The sequence below is a fragment of the Hyaena hyaena genome, unplaced genomic scaffold, assembly GCF_003009895.1.
Source record: "Hyaena hyaena isolate Hyena2069 unplaced genomic scaffold, ASM300989v1 scaffold_368, whole genome shotgun sequence".
In the NCBI taxonomy this organism is placed as follows: domain Eukaryota; kingdom Metazoa; phylum Chordata; class Mammalia; order Carnivora; family Hyaenidae; genus Hyaena; species Hyaena hyaena.
Genome location: NW_024080989.1, coordinates 795,286 through 814,869, shown reverse-complemented (window position 1 = coordinate 814,869; position 19,584 = coordinate 795,286). Strand labels below are relative to the sequence as shown.

The 19,584-nt window shown below is 38.0% G+C and overlaps 1 protein-coding gene across 8 annotated transcripts in view; it reads right to left on the bottom strand.

The window, feature by feature from the left end:
• Positions 1–19,340, bottom strand: part of BCL2L13 (BCL2 like 13) — a 96,316-nt gene extending 76,976 nt beyond the window's left edge. For 3 of the 8 annotated variants that reach the window (XM_039250009.1, XM_039250008.1, XM_039250010.1), the window contains exons 1-2: positions 19,177–19,340; positions 7,428–7,598 (exon numbers count right to left, since the gene is read on the bottom strand). In XM_039250009.1, the coding sequence (XP_039105940.1) occupies positions 7,428–7,548 (121 nt within the window). In that variant the 5' untranslated portion in view covers positions 7,549–7,598; positions 19,177–19,340. The other 5 variants (XM_039249999.1, XM_039250001.1, XM_039250007.1 and 2 more) reach the window with 4 other exon arrangements.
• Between the last annotated feature and the right edge of the window lie 244 nt (positions 19,341–19,584).

Genomic DNA, 19,584 nt, shown 5'->3' with positions numbered 1-19,584 from the left:
TCTCTCCTAGAAATAAAAATATAAAAAAAAAAAAATCTGAGTTCTAGACCTAAGTGTCTAAAAGAGAAAAGAAGTGTCTAATATTACACTAGTCATTAGCCACAGGCAGCTTTTTAAGTTTAAATAAAAATCAAATAAAATTAAAAATTCTTTTCCTTAGTCACACTAGTCATACATTCAACTATCTCATGTGACATGGGACTACAATACTGGACAGGGCACATATACAACATGCTCATCACTGTCCCAAATTCTATTAACTAGTATTTTTCTACACCTATTAGGCTATCACTAATCAGAAGAAGGTTTTAGAAAAGTAAATGAAACTGGAAACTGGAAAAGGACAAGTTTTAAGGAATCCGTGAGCTAACTGAAGGACTCTCATGTGCCTATTCCAAAGAAGGCTGGTGAACACCCTACGTGTCCCCGTAGCAGGAGACTACAGATACTTATTTACTGACATGGACAGATTTTCAAATATGTTGTTAATTTTTAAAATGTTCTCAAATGGCACAGGTATCACCTGATTTTTATAAACTATAAATTCAAATTTACATGTTCCTATATAAAAAGAGAAAAAAAATGTTAAAATTTTGTAATTTTAAGTACTGGATTATAGGATTTTTTTCTTACTGTCTTTTTTGTTTTTTTGCTTTTCCAAATACTTTCACATATATTAAAAATATTTTAATAAAAAAGAAATATGATTAAAGATTGGAAGTGACAAGGAGACATACTTGGACTTAACACTAACATCATTCAGTTTTGTGCATAAATGGAATGCACTCCTCAACAGTAATGAGAAAAATACCACTCATCTGTTCCCTGCACTGATACCAAGTGTCAGCAAACTATAACCCGTGGGCCAAATCTGGCCCAGTGCATGTTTTTCTACAGCCCATGAGCCAAAATGGTTTTTACATTTTTAAATTGTTGGGAGAATGAGTCAATGGGCAAGGGGGATTAAGAAAGACACTTATCGGGATGAGCACTGGGTGTTATTCATAGGGGGTGAATCACTAAGATTCTCCTCTTGAAATCACTATTGCACTATATGGTAACTAACTTGGATGTAAATTAAAAATAATAATAATTTAAAAACCAAAAAAAATTGTTGAAGAAAATAAAAAGATTAGTATTTCATGACATAAAAATTATAGGAAACTCAGTGCCTACAAATAAAATTGAACTGGAATACAGCCAGTTGTTTCGAGATACAACAGTGGACATGAATGGTGGACCAAAGTCTGTGTGTGGCGCTCTCGCAACTGCGCACTATTGCTCAGGACACTACATACTGCAGTGACAGTTATACCTACACAGCATTTCAATCGCCACACATATTGCCATAGCACAACTTTTTTTTTTTTAATGTTTTATTTATTTCTGAGAGAGAGAGAGCATGAGTAGGGGAAGGTCAGAGAGAGAAGGAGATACAGAATCTGAAACAGGCTCCAGGCTCTGAGCTAGCTGTCAGCACAGAGCCTGTCGCAGGGCTTGAACCCTAGAACCGTGAGATCATGACCTGAGCCAAAGTCAGACGCTTAATCAACTGAGCCACCCCAATATAGCACAACTTTTATGTAACCTATGCATACCCATCACATCAGAACAAAACAAAAAAAGATAAAAGTGGACTTTGAGTATCCTACTTACTCTTAAGGCACAATGGAATATACATTGTCTTGTTATCAAATTAGGCAGCAAAGTATTATGCTTATTATGCAGTGGCATTAGAGCTATTCTAGAAGCACACCACATATACTGATATTACCAGACTATAAAGCACTCATCAAAAAAATAAGATAAAATAAAATACCACTCATCAGAGTATTCCCAACTCACAGGAAAGCAAGTCAGGAAGATTAGAAAATTTTAAATGGAAAATTTTTAATTTAAAATGGAGGGGCACCTGGTGGCTCAATTAGTTGAGCCGGCATCTCTCAATTTCATGATCTCACATCATGATTGCATGGTTTTAGGATTGAGCCCTGCATCAAGCTCCCCACTCGGCATGGAGCCAGCTTGGGATATTCTCTCTCTCTCTCCCCCTCTATCCCTTCCCTTACTCTTTCACTTTCAAAAAACAAAAACAAAAACAAAAACAAAAATGGAAAAGAAATAAAGAATTTAAAATGGAACTTCTCATCATACAATTTCTTCATAAAAATAAAAAATGAGGCTGCAACAAAAGTAAGTTTCTAAGTGGCTCAGTGGTTAACCCAACAAAGAAAGCCATTTCCTGATGTTGAGTCAATTAAACTGTATTCTCTTGAAACAGCTGAAGAAATGTGTCACTAAGACAAAAGTTCAAGATTAGTCTTTTGGAGGGATATAGAAATGCTGAGGCATAGGAGCACATGTACCCCAATATTCATAGCAGCACTCTCAACAATAGCCAAAACATGGAAAGAGCCTAAGTGTCCATCAACGGACGAATGGATCAAGAAGATGTGGTTTATCTCTACCATGGAATACTACATGGCAATGAGAAACAATGAAATCTGGCCATGTGTAGCAACATGGATGGACCTTGAGGGTGTTATGCTGAGCGAAATAAGTCAGGCAGAGAAGGACAAATATCATATGTTTGCACGTATAGGAGGATTAGGAGGAACTTAACGGAGGACCATGGGGGAGAAGAACGGGGAAATAGTGGGGGAAAGGGGGAGAGGCAAACCATGAGAGACTCTTGAATGCTGACAAAAACAGGACTGATGGATGTGGGGGGGAGGGGAGGATGGGCATGGAGGAGGGCACTTGTGGGGATGAGCACTGGGTGTTCTATGGAAACCAACTTGACAATAAACTATTTGTAAAAAATAATAATAAAAAAATAAAACACTGAATGGTAGAAGGCATAAAAAAAAAGATTAGCCTTTTGGAGAGTATAGTTACTCAACAAGTTGGGGACAATGGGAACAACATGAATAGTGAATTGAAATACAAGGCAAACAATTTTGAGTGGTTTTCTTTGGCTCTTAATGCACTGATAGTTTTCTGAAACTGCTCAGCTGTTGTTCATTCAAGGAGTCAATGCTGAGTTTGAAGTGATTGACATAAAATAATTATAGGTGAGAATATTTTCAAAATAATTGAGAAAACACTAATTCACTACAATGCAAAGTGGAATCCGCTAAGATGTGTTACTGATAATGGCAAATGTGTAGAGCAGAAAAAGACTTATTAGTTTGACAAAACTAGTTTGACAGATTATGAAAATGCAAAGTATTTAACCTACGGTTATTCACAGTAGTATTCATCATCAGTAGGTACTCTAGAAAATATCAAAATCTATCTTGTGTCAATGAACCAGGAGTTTCAACAGTGAACTTCATTTGCTTTTGTGGACTTAACTACTGTCAGTTTCAGGAATTTTTGTCAGAAATAGAAGTTGAATGCCCTGACCTACCCTACCACACAGTAGTTCAATGGTAAGGAGTGGAAGTGTTTCACTGCAATTTTTTGAACACAAGAATGAGACTGAAATTCTTCTGAACAAGAAGAGCCACACTCAACCACTATTATCAAATAACAAATAGCTATGGAAATTACCTTTCACTGCAGACTTAAAAATGTTTTTTAAAAACCAAATCTAAAATTACAAGGCCTACTGTTTGCCAACACTGCCCTGGACAATGTTCCTAAGAGTCGCTGACACTACCCCTTGGACTGCATTCTCCTTTTTGGGTCCTCAGGTAAAGAAGGCTGTCCTACTCAGAGATACACTCACTCCAGGTTCCATACAACAGAGAAAGTATTGTTCCTTGATAATGGAGTTCATGTCCCACCAATAATAATCAGTAACCTGGTCGATACTACCCAAAGCAATCTGCATATTCAATGCAATCCCTATCAAAATAACACCAGCTTTCATCACAGAGCTAGAACAAACATTCCTAAGATTTGTATGGAACCAGAAAAGACCCTGAATAGCCAAAGTAACCCTGAAAAAGAAAACCGAAACTGGAGGCATCGCAATTCCAGACTTCAAGCTGTATTATAAAGGCAGTAATCATCAAAACAGTATGGTACTGGCATAAAAACAGATACATTGATCAATGGAATAAAACAGAGAACCCAGAAACTGACCCACAAACATATAGCCAACTAAACTTTGACAAAACAGGAAAGAAGATCCAATGGAAAAAAGCAAATGGTGTTGGGAAAAATGGACACTGATGTGTAGAAGAATTGAATCTGGATCGCTTTCTTACACCATATACAAAAATAAACTCAACATGGATGAAAGACCTAAATGTAAGACAGGAAGCCATCAAAATCCTAGAGGAGAAAGCAGACAACAACCTCTTTGACCAGGGCCGCAGCAATTTCTTGCGTGACATATCTCCAGAGGCAAGGGAAACAAAAGCAAAAATGAACTATTGGAATCTCATCAAGGTAAAAAACTTCTGCACAGCAAGGGAAACAATCACCAAACTAAAAGGCAACTGACAGAATGGGAGATGTTGGCAAATGACAAATCAGATAAAGGGTTAGTACCCAAAATCTACAAAGAACTTTTCAAACTCAACACCCAAGAAACAAATAATCCAATGAAGAAATGGGCAAAAGACACGAATGGACATTTTTCCAAAGAAGACATCCAGATGACTAAGACACATGGAAAGATGCTCAACATCACTCATCATCAGAGAAATACAAATCAAAATCACAGTGAGATACCACCTCATACCTGTCAGAATGGCTGACATTAAAACTTAGACATCAGATGTTGGTGAGGATGTGGAGAAACAGGAACCCTTTTGTGCTACTGGGAAGGAAAACTGGTGTAGCCACTCTGGAAAACAGTATGGAGGTTCCTTAAAAAATTAAAAATAGAACTACCCTATGACCCAGCATTTGCACTACTAGGTATTTATCCAAAGGATACAAAAATTCTGTTTCAAAAGAGCACAGGTACCCCAATTCTTACAGCAGCACTATTAACAATAGCCAAACTATGGAAAAGAGCCCAAATGTCCACCAACTGATGAATGGATAAAGAAGACGTGGTATATAATGGAATACTACTCGGCAATGAAAAAGAATGAAATCTTGCCACTTGCAAAAATGTGGATGGAACTAGAGTTTATTATGCTAAGCAAAATTAGAGAAAGATAAATATCATATGATTTCATTCATATATGGAATTTAAGACACAAAACAGATGAACATAAGAGATCAAGCCATACATGCTAAAGAAAGGAAACTAATCTGAACTTCTCTGAAAACACCTACTAGTCCCTTCTGGGACTTACTCACTTGGCTGAATCTGGGGTCCTGAGGTGGATAGCTGAGATCCACACTGCAGAATGGCTTCATCCTAACTGGGATTCTGATTAAAACAGCCTCAATCTAGTGTTATATGAGACAAACTAAATGGATTTCATTGAATGTCATTGCATCTAATTTTGAAGGGTAGACTGCAATAGCTGCAATGAATCCCAAGCATCCCTGTATATCCTTACTAAGTATGATAAACTGAAGATCTAACTGTCTTCTGACTCTAAGCCATGTTTATAACTAGTAATAAAGGCAATTAGATAGGTCAAAATGACCACAAAGTCATTTTGCTCACTCTCTGAAATAGGGTAACTGGCTTGCTACAAAAGGTGCTAAGCTCTTAGTACTGGGTTCCTCGGCTGTAGTACAACCCACTATATAAAATGCCATTAAGTTAGCTCATCACATTACCCCTTGGTAGATCGAGGCAGGGTAAACCAGTGCTATCGTGTAACATTCCTGTTGTTTGTTAATAGCATGGCCTTGCTCTTATCCACTGGGTCTTGATGTCCACATGTGTTCCATAAAATTAATTATCAGAATCTTCCTCCCCAAGCAAAATGTTGGTCCAGATACAATTCCTACCTCAAGTGTGCTAACCATTTGTGCATTAATCACTATCAACACAAGTACTTGGTTGGAGTCTCTGTATGTCTATTACAGGTACATGTTCACTGAGTCTAGACACCTAAGTCTTAAAACAATTGAATCCAGCACTTTCACAAGTTATAATTAGTTTTAAAACAATGTGTAAAAGCTTAAAAAATTATGCTATATGGTATGACAATTTAGAAGCCACATATTTATTTTAAATGACAAATTCCTAATAAAAATAGTTACTCCTTGATCCCATAGTTTGACTCTAGATGATTTAGCAAAAGTAAATAAATTTTTTAAAAAGCAACATATAAAAACATTCTTAACTAATCTCTACTGAAGTAATTTGCTGAATTAGGTAACCCATTATGATTTCACTATAAAACATACTGAATATGCCCTCATAGGCATTTTGTTAAAATAGTAACCTGCTGGGGTTCTGGGTGGTTCAGTGGGTCAAGCAGCTGACTCTTTTTTGTTGTTGTTGTTGTTATTTATTTATTTATTTTTATTGCAAATAGTTTATTGTCAAGTTGGTTTCCATAGAACACCCAGTGCTCATCCCCACAAGCGGCCCCCTCCATGCCCATCTCCCCCCTCCCCCCCACACCCACCAGTCCTTAGTTTGTTCTCAGCACGCAAGAGTCTCTCATGGTTTGCCTCTCCCCCTTTCCCCCACCATTTCCCCCCTTCGTCTCCCCCATGGTCCTCCGTTAAGTTCCTCCTAATCCTCCTATACGTGCAAACATATGATATTTGTCCTTCTCTGCCTGACTTATTTCGCTCAGCATAACACCCTCAAGGTCCATCCATGTTGCTACACATGGCCAGATTTCATTGTTTCTCATTGCCATGTAGTATTCCATGGTAGAGATAAACCACATCTTCTTGATCCATTCGTCCGTTGATGGACACTTAGGCTCTTTCCATGTTTTGGCTATTGTTGAGAGTGAGCAGCTAACTCTTGATATTGGCTCAGGGCATGATCTCACAGCTTGAGTTCAAGCCCCACCCTGTGCTGACAGAGTGGAGACTGTTTGAGATTCTCTCTCTCCTTCTCTCTGCCCTTTCCCTACTCATGTGCACACTCTCTTTCAAAATAAATAAATATGAAAAAAAAAAATTTATGATGATGTTATATCTTACAAAGAAGGCTAATGTAGACTCTAGTAACTGTTATAAGCTTCATTTGGTAAACTACTCACAGAAGAATATATACAACTTCAGTTGTATATACACAATTTGTGTAATTCTAATCTATGTCTTGTTAAGTATAAAATCTCAAAAGAAGCGTAGATTTCTGTTCACTCACAGGTACTTAGTACATTTTCACATGTACCAACAGCAGTCATTTACATTATCATGCTTTTAAAGAGCATTAAAAGTCTTCTCTGGGAATGGATGGGATAAGGGCTTATTCTTTAAAAAAATTTTAGTATTACTTGATATTATAACCACAGATATAAATTATTTAAATATATGTACTTTTATATATGATCTAATTATTACTACTTAAAAGAACCATCATAAGCCAAAGATAATACCTTGGAGGGAGGAAAGATGTTGCTCTTGCAGCTTCTCCTGACAGAGGAGTCCCAAGTAGCTGAGAACAACATATTTTGTTTCATAGTGAAATCCTTGAGGCACGGTAGTAGAGGACGCCATTGAGTTTGCAGGCAGAGCTCCAAAAAGGTCTCCTTATGGATGTGTGAAACCTAAAACATAAAAGTATTTTTTCAGTTTAAAGTTTATTATATGCTATATATTTCCCCATTAACTCCAATTATTCAACTAAATACCAAAATAAATATTTGATGTTTCTTCTCAGTAATCTTTAAAAATTGTAACTTTAATTTACTTATAAGCAGGAATTTATTAATTCAAATTTCAGATCAAAAGCAAATCTCTCTCTCTCCCTAGTTTCTCTGTTTTCATCTATGTGGCAAAAACATTGGCTATGTCCCTGCCTCTCCCCACCTCAATATATGTTCTCTTATTTCTTTTAATAATAAAGCCTCCTAGGGGCACCTGGCTGGCTCAGTCAGTAGAACTGACTCTTGATCTCAGGGTTGTGAGTTTGAATCCCACGTTGGGTATGGAGATTACTTAAAAATAAAATTGTAAAAAAAATAATTAGAAAAAAAAATAATTAGAAGAAAAATAAAGCCTCTTGGTCTTGTGAGATCCATGGCCACACACTGCAGACCACATTTCCCAGTTCCTTAGCAGCTTAATTTGCCATATGATTAGCCTGAGTCAGGGGAATATGAGAAGTTATATGTACAATCTGTGGGTCTCTCCTTAAAGACGTTCTTTCCTCCTTGCTATGGTTTGGAATGTTAGTATGGCAGACACCCATTTTGACATGCAAACAAGGACACCACTTTAGGGGATGGTAAAGAGAAAAGGAACTGGGTTCTTGAGTGTGCATGTGTAGCAGAACCACCCTATCAGCCTGGACCAACTACATCTAGACGATTATTTAAGGTACTTCATTCTGAAATCTCTTCAGTAACTTGTACCCTAATTAATACAACTACAGCTTTTACCTCTTTACAGACTTAGTAGCTGTTGTACCTACCATGTGCCTTAACAGTTGTTTCAAATCAAAAATTGCAAATAACTTTGTTTTCTACTTAAACAATACTGCTTTAAGATCTCAAGAAATATTCAGTAAAAAAAAAAAAGAGATTCAGGAGTTCCTGGCTGGCTCAGTTGGTGGAGCATGCGACTCTTGATCTCAAGGTTGTGAGTTCGAGCCTCATGTTGGGTGTAGAGATGACTTAAAATAAAATCTTTCATTTAAATAAAATCTCAGTGGGGCGCCTGAGTTAAGCATCCAACTTGGGCTCAGGTCATGATCTTATGGTTTGTGGGTTCGTGGGTTTGAGCCCCTTGTCGGGTTCTGTGCTGACAGCTAGCTCAGAGCCTGGAGCGTGTTTCAGATTCTGTATTTCCCTCTCTCTCTGACCCTTCCCTGCTCACGCTATCTCTCTCTCTCTCAAAAATAAATAAAACATTAAAAAATAAATAAATAGTAAAATCTTTAAAAAAGAAAAGGGAAGGAAAGAAAAACAGGTCCAGATAGCTAACAATATAAGACAGAGGCAGGCAGGGGGTGAGCCTGGGCGGCTCACTTGGTTAAATGACTCTTGATTTCGGCTCAGATCATAATCAAATGACTCTTGATTTCGGCTCAGATCATAATCACAGTTTGTGGGATCAAGCCCCATGTCAGGTTCTGCACTGATAGCTTGTTTGGGATTCTCTTTCTCTGCCCTTCCTCTGCTCACACTCTCTCAAAATAAATAAATCAACATTAAAAAAAAAAAAAAGGACATAGGCAATGTTGACAAAATTTAAGATCTATAAACAGGGTGCCTGGGTGGCTCAGTCAGTTAGGCGTCTGACTTCAGCTCAGGTCATGATCTCACAGCTTGTGGGTTTGAGCCCCGCGTTGGGCTCTGTGCTAACAGTTAGCTCAGAGCCTGGAGCCGGTCTTCAGATTCTGTGTTTCCCTCTCTCTCTGACCCTCCCCTGCTCATGCTATCTCTATCTCTCAAAAATAAATAAATAAAACATTAAAAAATTAAAAAAAAAAAGATCTGTAAACAAAGAGAAATGTCCAAGAGTGATAAACAATGAAAAAAAAATACATGCAGAATTTGAAATATATCAAATAAAACAGTGGCTATATAAAAAGATAACAAGGAAAGATAACATAAAAATATGCTTTCAGTAGTTAAATACTGTCTTTAAAATATGAAAGTGTCTGGGTGGCTCAGTCAGTTAAGCGTCAGACTCGATTTTGGCTCAAGTCATGATCTCATGGTTCATGGGATGGAACCGTGCTTACAGCACAAGGCCTGCTTGGGATTCTATCTCTCTCTGCCCTCCCTCACTCACTCATGCTCTCCCTCAAAAATAAATAAACTTAAAAAAAAAACACATTTATGGAAGCACCTGGGTGGCTCAGTCGGTTGAGCATCCGACTTCACCTCAGGTCATGATCTCACAGTTTGTGGGTTCGAGCCCTGCGTCGGGCTCTGTGCTGACAGCTAGCTCAGAGCTTGGAGCTTCTCTGACCCTCCCCTGCTCACGCTGTCTCTCTCTCTCTCAGAAATAAATAAAAAACATTTAAAAAAATTTTAATGCATTTATGGGTGCAATTATCAGTAGTCATTTAGGCTATCAAAAGAAATCTTAGTTCAACATTTAAAAGTCCCTATTGTTTCCCATTTTTAGGGAACAATGCTACCAAATTATATCAAAACATACATTAATTCAAATAAATAGGCCTTGGACTGCCCTGCTCAACTTTAAAACTTTATAAACTTCAAAAAGGTATTTCAAAACTATGAATACATACTCCAAAGAAAGGAAAAAAGTGTTACATCTTACATCACAGGAACAAAAGCCACATCCACTATGTTCTTACAGGGTGTTTTACCCTTAAACTTTTTTTTATTTTTAATGTTTTATTTATTTCTAGGGGAGAGAGAGAGAGAGAGAGAGAGAGACAGCGTTAGCAGGGGAGGGTCAGAGAGAGAGGGAGTCACAGACCGAAACAGGCTCCAGGCTCTGAGCTGGCAGTCAGCACAGAGCCCGACGCAGGGCTTGAACCCACGAACCGCGAGATCATGACCTGAGCGAAAGTCGGACGCTTAACTGACTAAGCCACCCAGGCGCCCAAGGGTGTTTTACCCTTAAAAAGCTCAAAATATTTGATGCTTTTACACTGTTATCATTTAATGGTGAGAAGACAGAATTTCAAATTTATAAATATGAAATGGGATACCCCATAGAGATAAAATAAGTTTTCTGAGGCCTATTGGCCAGGGACTAACTAGCAGCAGTGCTGTAATGAATGTTCAGGGTTTTTCTTTATTATTATTATTATTATTATTATTATTTATTTATTTATTTTTTTTGCCTCCTGCCTGCCATCTGAACCCAGTTTCCTGTGTATCCAACACTGTGTCAAACTTAGTTGGAAACAAATCTCCCAGCCCCCACTACAAAAGCTAAAATGGACTAGACTTCTCTCCTGTTCTGTGGCATGTAGGTTCAGCCAAGTCAGAGGCTTGCACTAGGATCTAGAATCTGCTAAGTCATTTAATGATAATTCATGGATAAGGCTGTGGTCTTAGGTCAGCAGAGGCAATGGTGCATATCCCATAGCAGCGTCCTATCTCTTCTATTCCTTGGCCTGACCCTGGCTGAGTGTGCAGCCGAGTCTCCCTTGGTTCCTTCCTGCTTTCCCATCCATTCTGTGAGCTACCCGATGCCCTTTTCAAAGCTCCTTTTCTGCTTAAATAAGCTAGAATCACTCTGTGTTGTTGGCAACCAAGACCTAACTGGAACAAGGGCCAAGACTGGAACCTAATTTTCTTAAAACATCTAAGGCAGTTCCTCAACAATTTTAACACACTACTTTCATGTGACGATTACCAGACTAAATTTAGTTTAGAAAAATCTTCAAACGCTGTCAAGTCCACATATCAACCTAGTAATTTTACCTCCTGAAAGAGAAGACAATACCTTCTAATAATTTTTTGTATTCATTCAACACACACTTGTTTCTTAAGGTACAAGGTACTCTGTAGGCATTAAGCATAAGGACAATTAAATCATCTGCCCTCCGGAGTTTATGACCAAGTAGAAGAAAACAAAAATATAAATAAGAACAGTAAGGTTCTATGGTACAAGTCAGTATTCACAGAGCAGGGGAGGGCAACCCAAAAGAGTCTCTCTGGGAAAGGGAAAAAGTAGAAACCAGGAAAGGCTTTAGAAAGTAAAATATAAACCAATCTTAGAACATGAGTAGATATTCACTAACTGAACCAGTTTAGGGGGATGGAATGAAGAAATTTAGATGTAAAGATAACCAGAAAAAAAAAAAGGACAGAAACGTTCTGAAACAGCAAAGAACGTAAAAACTAAGGAATTTAACATGGCTAATAAGATACAAAGGGGATGAGGCTTAGCAGGAGTAAGCACCAGTTAGCATTTGGTATGCTTTGTATGCTATGGGATGTGAGGAAGCTTAGGTTTTATCCTATAAGCAAGGAATTATTTTAACCCATGTTCATGAACGAACCCCCTAAAATGCAAATTCTGTGTTCATGAGCATTTTCTTCTGGAGAGAAAAATCACTCCATTTTTCATTAGATTTTTAAATTAGATCATGATGTAAAACAAGATAAACACTACTAGAACTACTGAAGGGTTTTAAAAACGCAAGAAAAGCATATTAAGAGATCATATAATATGTACATACGTATATGTATATATATATATATATATATATTTTTTTTTAAGGTAGGCTCCACACCCAATGTGGGGCTCGAACTCACAATCCTGAGATTAAGTGTTGGATGCTCTACAACTGAGCCAGCCAGGCACCCAACAGATTATATTTTAGAAAAAATCATCCTGGAGGTGGTGTGAGGAAGATAGAGATTGGAAGAAAAGACACAGTTAGAGGCATACAAGAATAATCTAAACAAGAGATGTATGAAGGCATAAATTAAGAGTGGAAACACCAGAAAGAAGGGGGACGAATAGGAAAAATATTAAGTTTCAAAGACGTTAGCTAACTCAATAAAAGAGTAATCTAGTAAGTATGGAAAGTGGTATTTAAAAAAATTTTTTTAATTTTATTTTAGAAAGAGAGTGAACAGGAGAGAAAGGCAGTGGGGAAGGGGAAGAGATAAGGAGTGGGGGTGGGGGGGAGAGACTTTTAAGAAAGCTCCAAGCTCAGAGAAGAGCCCAATGCAGGGCTCAATCCCACAAGCCTGGGACTCTGACCTGAGCCGGTATTAAGAGTTGGACACTCAACCTACTGAGCCACCCAGGTGCCCTGAATGTGGTGTTATGCCTGTTTCTCAAATCAGATAATATAGGAAAAGCTGGCTTAGGAGAGAATACAGGTTCATTTTAGGGTGTACTGAATTTCAAAATACCTATGAGTTGTCCAGGTGAAGATGTACAAGTAGTTGGATATACAAGTCTTATACTAAGAGGTTTGGACTGGAGATAACAAAATTGTGCTCTACATAGATACAAGTCAATGAAATTATCGAAGGAGAGTAAATGGAGAGTTAGTGACTTCCTATAGGTCAAAATTTCCAGGAGTGAGAAAGGGTATTACAGTTTGAAACCCATATTCAATATATAGTTTCACACTGGAGAAGGAAATATTTTTTTTTTTTTTTTTTTGGAGAAGGAAATATTACCTACTGTTTTCTTATTAAAAGTATAGAAAATAAAGTTCAGTAAATCTTCAATCTTCTTTGTATTAATGACTTCATGCAGGGATGGGAGGGAAGAATAAATATACCCATCACTCCCTATCCCGAGGACTACCATCAGAATAGGACCCAGAGAATGTATTTATGAAAAGGAGGCATGGTTTAAAAATATATGTGAGTAGGGTCCCTGGGTAGCTCAGTTGATTAACCATCTGACTCTTGATTTTGGTTCAGGTCGTGACCTCATGGTTTGCAAAACTGAGCCCCCTATCGGGCTCTGCAGTGACATCAGAGAGCCTCCTTGGGATTCTCTCTTTACCTCTCTGAGCCTCCTCTCCTTCCTCTGTCTCTCTCAAAGTAAATAAACAAACTTAAAAAAATATGTTGAGAAATACTGGTTTAATCTGAAAAACAAACACCATTAGGATTCAGGGCAAACCTAACATTTCAGGCATGACCAAAAGATGAAAAGCTGGCAGAGATGACCCCTAAATCAGGACTGGAACAGTTAGAAAGGTAAGAAGAAAACCAGAAGAGAGTGTGTTCACAGAATCAGGGAAGGTGCTTCATGTACAAAATGCAACAACCCACCAAAAAGAATGAAAATATCAGGGTAATGATCCCTGACAGGCCAGTTCTATGTGCCTAGCAGGGGCAATGGCAGAAGGTAGGGAGTTGAATTGTGACTGGGAAGTGAGAACATACAGAAAGGAGTTTTAGGCTATTTTTTCAAAGAGTCTAGTTAGAAGGGAAGAAGAGAATAGAGGCCAGAGAGAGACAGACAAGTTTGAGAGTTCATTTGTTTTGCTTTTGTACACAGTCTTAATCATGTTTACACTCAAGTGGAGGAGTCAATAAGATATAAATAAATATAGAAAGCAAGGAATAAATTATGAAGTGATGTTCCAAAAGAGATGGGAGAACACAGCAAATCAGTAACAAAATTTCAGCTCTACAAAGGTCTCACAATTTTTTGGTAACAAGAATAAAGTACTTACATTTTGAAAAATGCTTTAAATAAAAAATTCATGTTCTCAAATTTGTTATATTCAAATTCCTGTTATTTATCAAACATCAGTGTCTGAAGACAATTTTAGTCATTCTGACTCAGAAGCCATACAAAAAGCATAGTTCACTTAATTTCCACATTTCATTTTTAGCCTAGTGCTCTTTGATTTTCTTACAAATCCCAATTGCCTAACCATAAATTAAATCTTAATCATAGATTTCACAATTTTCCATCTTCCACACTCACTATTCTAGTTGCAATAAAGCCCTCAGCTCTAGTATACATGTTTATATCCACACATCTATATATTTGGTGATTATATTCTAGTCAATCATTTTTCAATGATTGACATTAATGGAGATGATACTACAAACTTTAAGTTCAGTATACAGTTCTTAGGCTTTAAATGTGTATCAGAGAACCTAATTATAAACATATCTGACCTAAACATGACAGACTTCTAGTATGAGCTTCCAGTTGTATAGCCACAAAGCAGCTCATTCAGACCTGTGGTTAGGTGAAGTAGACAGACCCTAGGAACACTATTACCCATCTAGTGTGTTTGTATTAAATAAGAGAACAAAGGCACTGAGAATATGCAAAATATAAACTCCACAACACAACTACAGGTCAGTACTCTAAGGGTATTCTGGGAAGAGAGGGCATCCACTTTCTTTGCAACGTTCTGTAGTGCAGAGTAGCCCATATTGCACAATGGGTTTTTGCAGTTAGAATATAAATCACAGTTGCAAGAGACCTCTATTTCTAAAGCACTCTTCCATGTGTTGTGAGACAATCCTCTATGCTAGAAGGAAAAGGTAATAGTCTCAATTTATTGGAGAAACAAGAATAGAAAATTTATTTACACAAAACCATACAGCTAATTAACAGTGCAATCACTTGGTCAGGTACATCCTCTTCAGTACATCAGAACTCTGAGCCTTTCACCGCATTCGCACAATGCATATTTACTGCATGCCAGGCAATGTACTGGGTGAGAAGAATGCAGAGGTGAAGACACTAACAACAATAATAGCAGGAAGAACTGGTAGACTAACAGGATGTTTTTTCAGAGCACTGAAAGAAACAAATTTGTCAATTTTAAGAATGGGGGAGGAAAAAAGGGAAAAAGGCAGATCGGATAAAAGGTAAATATGATCTGAGATCACCACCCAGAGCTTTCCTGGAAACAAGAGTACTTGTGCTCAGGTCCACCCCACTACGGACTGCCTCACCAACACAGAGTACATTTCATACCTAAGACAGCCCAAGCTTCCTTTTAAATGATAAGAAGAATATAGTTACTTTTACTCTAAACTTTGCCTAGTAGAACCTTTTAGAATTCAAATCAGGTGTAAATATTCTTGGTATCCAAAAATTTAAATACAATTTTAAATACAAAAACTATCGAGGCGCCTGGCTCAGTCGGTGGAGCATGTGACCCTTGATCTTGGGGTTGTCGTTGAGTTCAAAACCCATGTCAGACATAGAGCTTACTTAAAAAAATAAAATTTTAGAAAATAAGTAAATAAATATAAAAACTATCTTTTGCACAATTCTAACAAGCCACTGAATATATCTGTGTTACCTAGCTGTTTCTTTCTCAGACTTATACCTTTAGTTTGCTCCTCCATTAAATTACAAGTAGTTGTCAGCCAGATGGACAGCCTGAGGAAGCTTAGGGTAACTTAATCCTATGTTTATACATTCATTTGGTGACATCTTCAAAACGAGGCACAAATAAAAAATAAAACATCCATGATCCTCCAGTAACAAATGTAACACCCACAGTTTACAATAAATAGTTTGCTTTATTTTTTTAAACCAGTTTTCTATTAATTTATACTAGTGCAATATCAGGATGCTAGCACTGATAGTACTTTAGAAATTAAAGCACATTTTACGAACTATAACCATAAGGTAGGCATCAACTATTAAATTCTATTGTAAATTCTTATTTAAAGCAAATCTGCAGTAACATGAGAGTTTTCTGTAGTTGTTTCCCAAACTTGTCTGAGTGTAATCACCTTGAATGTTCGTGGAAAACAGAAGCTTCTAGTACCACCTCCAACATACTATTTAGAATATCATAGGTATATTGTATTCTTTAACCCCATAGAACCAAAACAGAAACAGATTACAATTTAACATGTTTTAATTAAATTATTTCAAGCTTTGTTTTTAGATCATTTCTGTCCACTAAAATAAAATTACAATGCAATAAGACTGTTACATTCTCCAGGAATACAGTTGAACAGATCTATATAAAAAGACAAAAATCCACAGATAACTCAATCACAAATCAAAACTCTAGAATTTTAAACATTAACGTTTTTTGGTTACCAGATCTGTAGTCTCAAGACTCACTAGTGTTTTCAGTAGAGAGTTTTTCTAAAGTTCTATAAATTAAGTCTGATAACTATATTTTTAAAATCCATACTTTATTAGCCCCTATAGAATTCTAGAACTTTCTCCAAAATAAAAGAAATACAATTAAATAATCCTAAATAAAATTGTGAAATTTAAAAAATTCACCCCACCCAACTGAGAAATGCGACTGGGCAAGGGTGTCATTTTTAAAACTCAGCAGACACTAAATATTCTAGTATGGACAGTCCCTTTCATACTGAAACATGCTTAATCAAAATATTCTAGTTCAATCTTGTGTTAAGAGCTGCCCCAAAATGTTTTCACTCAGCAGCTGGCATTCAAAGATAATGTATGAAGATAACGTACTTATAGAGGAATGCCTCACTCTCTCTGCGTTTCACAATAATCAGGCTTCCCATGTAGATAGCTTTGTAAAAGGGAAGCATAAAATTCAGTTACTCTGCCCCACTCCTAAATATATGCCAAAGAAATGAAAACACATGTCTAAACAAAAACTTCCACATGAACAGTTACAGCAGCACAATACTTAACAGCCGCACAGTGGCAATAACTGCCCATCAACTGATGAATAAAGAAAATTGGTATATCCTGATGGCATATTTTATGACCATAAAAAGAAGTACTGATACATGCTACAACATGGAAGAACCCTGAAAATATCATGCAAAGTAAAAGAAGCCAGTCACAAAAGACCACATATTGTGTAATCCTATGTATATGAAATAACCAAAATTGGTGAATCTATACAGACAGAAAATAAAGCTATGATTGCCTAGATACCTCCCTCCACACAGGGGAGGTGGGGAATAATGAATGACTGCTAATGGGTACAGGGTTTCTTTTGGAGGTGATCAAAACTGAGTTGGTGGTTCCACAGTCTGTGAATATACTAAACCTCCCCCCCCCAAAAAAACCCATTAAATCATGCATTTGGTGAATTGTATGTTAATTATGGTGTTAAATAATCAGCTACTCTGAAAATAACCCCCTCCCTTCAATGCTGTTATATTAAATAAGAAATCTTGGTGACTATTTGGAATAAGACATGAATCAAAATATTTGAAAAACAATGATAAAAAGTAGGACAGCAAGACCGATTGTTTAAAACTTGTTTTGTATGTCTAAAATATTTCAAAAGAGAAATATATTTTTAAAACAATGATTGTTGCAAATTATTTGTCCTAAAAGCTTAGTATAGAAGGTATTTAATACTCACTGATGTGATAGAGAGCATATCTTTCCTTTAAAAAAGTGGTTGGACACAATGTTATATATCCTTCAACTACATTCAACTACTGAGATACAAACCTCCATGAAAAAATGAATCATTTAAAAAAGAAAAAGTACTGAAACCAGTACCCGACCAGAGTAAAAAGATTTCCAAAAGCCTACTGGTCTATTACCAAATGAAGACTATTTCATAATGGCTTAAATAGTTCAATTTGCAGGTGCAGTTTTGCACTGTACATTTATCCCATTATATACATGAGGTATAAATAGTTTACTACCTAGAAAAACATTTGCTTAATTTTCTGAGATTTAAAAAAAAAAAAAGAAGGTACTAGAAGGGTGTGGCAACTCATCCAAGGTCACAACAAGTTAGGGCAGAGATCAACATTCGGCTTTACACCAAGCCTCCAGAGGAAATCTTACTGACAATTTCGCAAAAGACTTTGTTTGGTTTGCTTTAGATCATGAAGACAAAAACAAACCAAAAAACAAAAACAAAAAAACACAGGGGGTGGGGGAAGGAAGAGGCTGGAGGTTACCGTCAGTTCAGCTTAAAACTTCTAAATAGAGACAGTGAGACAGCTATTTTGTATAAACAAATAAATACTTGTGCGGGGAGTGGTTAAAACAAAGATCGCAGTGGGGAGCGTGTGAATTGGCCAGCTCTGTCTGATTTTTCAACCCAGGTTTAAAGCCTCAACGCAAAATCTAGTTCTCCTCCATAGCTGGCTATGAAGGAAACAAACTTGGCATTTCCTTGGAATAATGAGAGGCAAAAAAAAATCAAAGGAAGAAACGACTTAGTGTGAACTGTATTGCCTCCAAGAATAAGGCGGCAGATTTTTCTGAAAAATAAGTAATAGTAATGATGGGTGTCAGAACAGCAGCGAATAAAGGGTAAAAAATTTCTAACAATCTGTGAGAAGAAAAAACTAGGGCTGGCAGAGCTAATCTACAATCGTTCTGAACGAATCGCATGAAACCTTCTCCCTCGACCAAAAAGAAGTCCACGTTCCCCAGCCTGGTCCTAAAAATGGACACGGGTTTTCCACGTGAAAGTCTTTGTGGGGAAGAACAGCGGTGTGGGGCAAGGGCCGAGCTCCTCCGCCTGTGGCAGCCCTCTCAGGAAGCCCCGCTCAACAAGCGTCCGCGGTGGGACCACGCTGGACAGGTCTGGTTACAAAGAAATGGGCCCCTGAAGCTTTGAGAACCCTTGGGCAAAGGAGCGCCGGTACACACACTCTCTCACTCACTGTCACACGCTCACTGACACTCACTCACGCGTCGTCGGAACCACTGGGGAGCCAGTGGTTCGGCACAGTCTCTGGATACCTTCCTGCCCAGTGAAAACCGCCTGAAGAGCTGGATGAGGACCCAACTCTGCCTTGTCCAAAACCCCACTCCCCTCACCTGGCCCTGGCCCCTTGCCCCAGAAGAGATGTAAGGGGCGGCGGCGGCTGCAGTCGTTTCCGACAGGGTCCCCCAGCGGCGGTGGCTGCTTCGACCCGCGGCCCTAATCTACCGCCGCCGCCATGTTGGAAGGTGAGGTCACCCTCAGCGTGCTTCCGTCAACAACAGCGTCGGGGCGGGGCGGGGGCGTAGAGGAGCGCCGGAAGAGAGGTGGCTCTGTTCTCCTGAGCGGAAGCACGGATCATAGAGGCCCGGAGGTCTCTTCGCAGATGTGACCCGGAAGAACCGACCTCTCTGAGCCCGCTCTTACCAGGAGTCACTCACATCTATGATTTGTGGGGTGGCGGAGGTCTTTGAAAGCCGGAGAAAGGGTGCTGGGAAATTGACGAACCAATCGTGTGGGGAGAG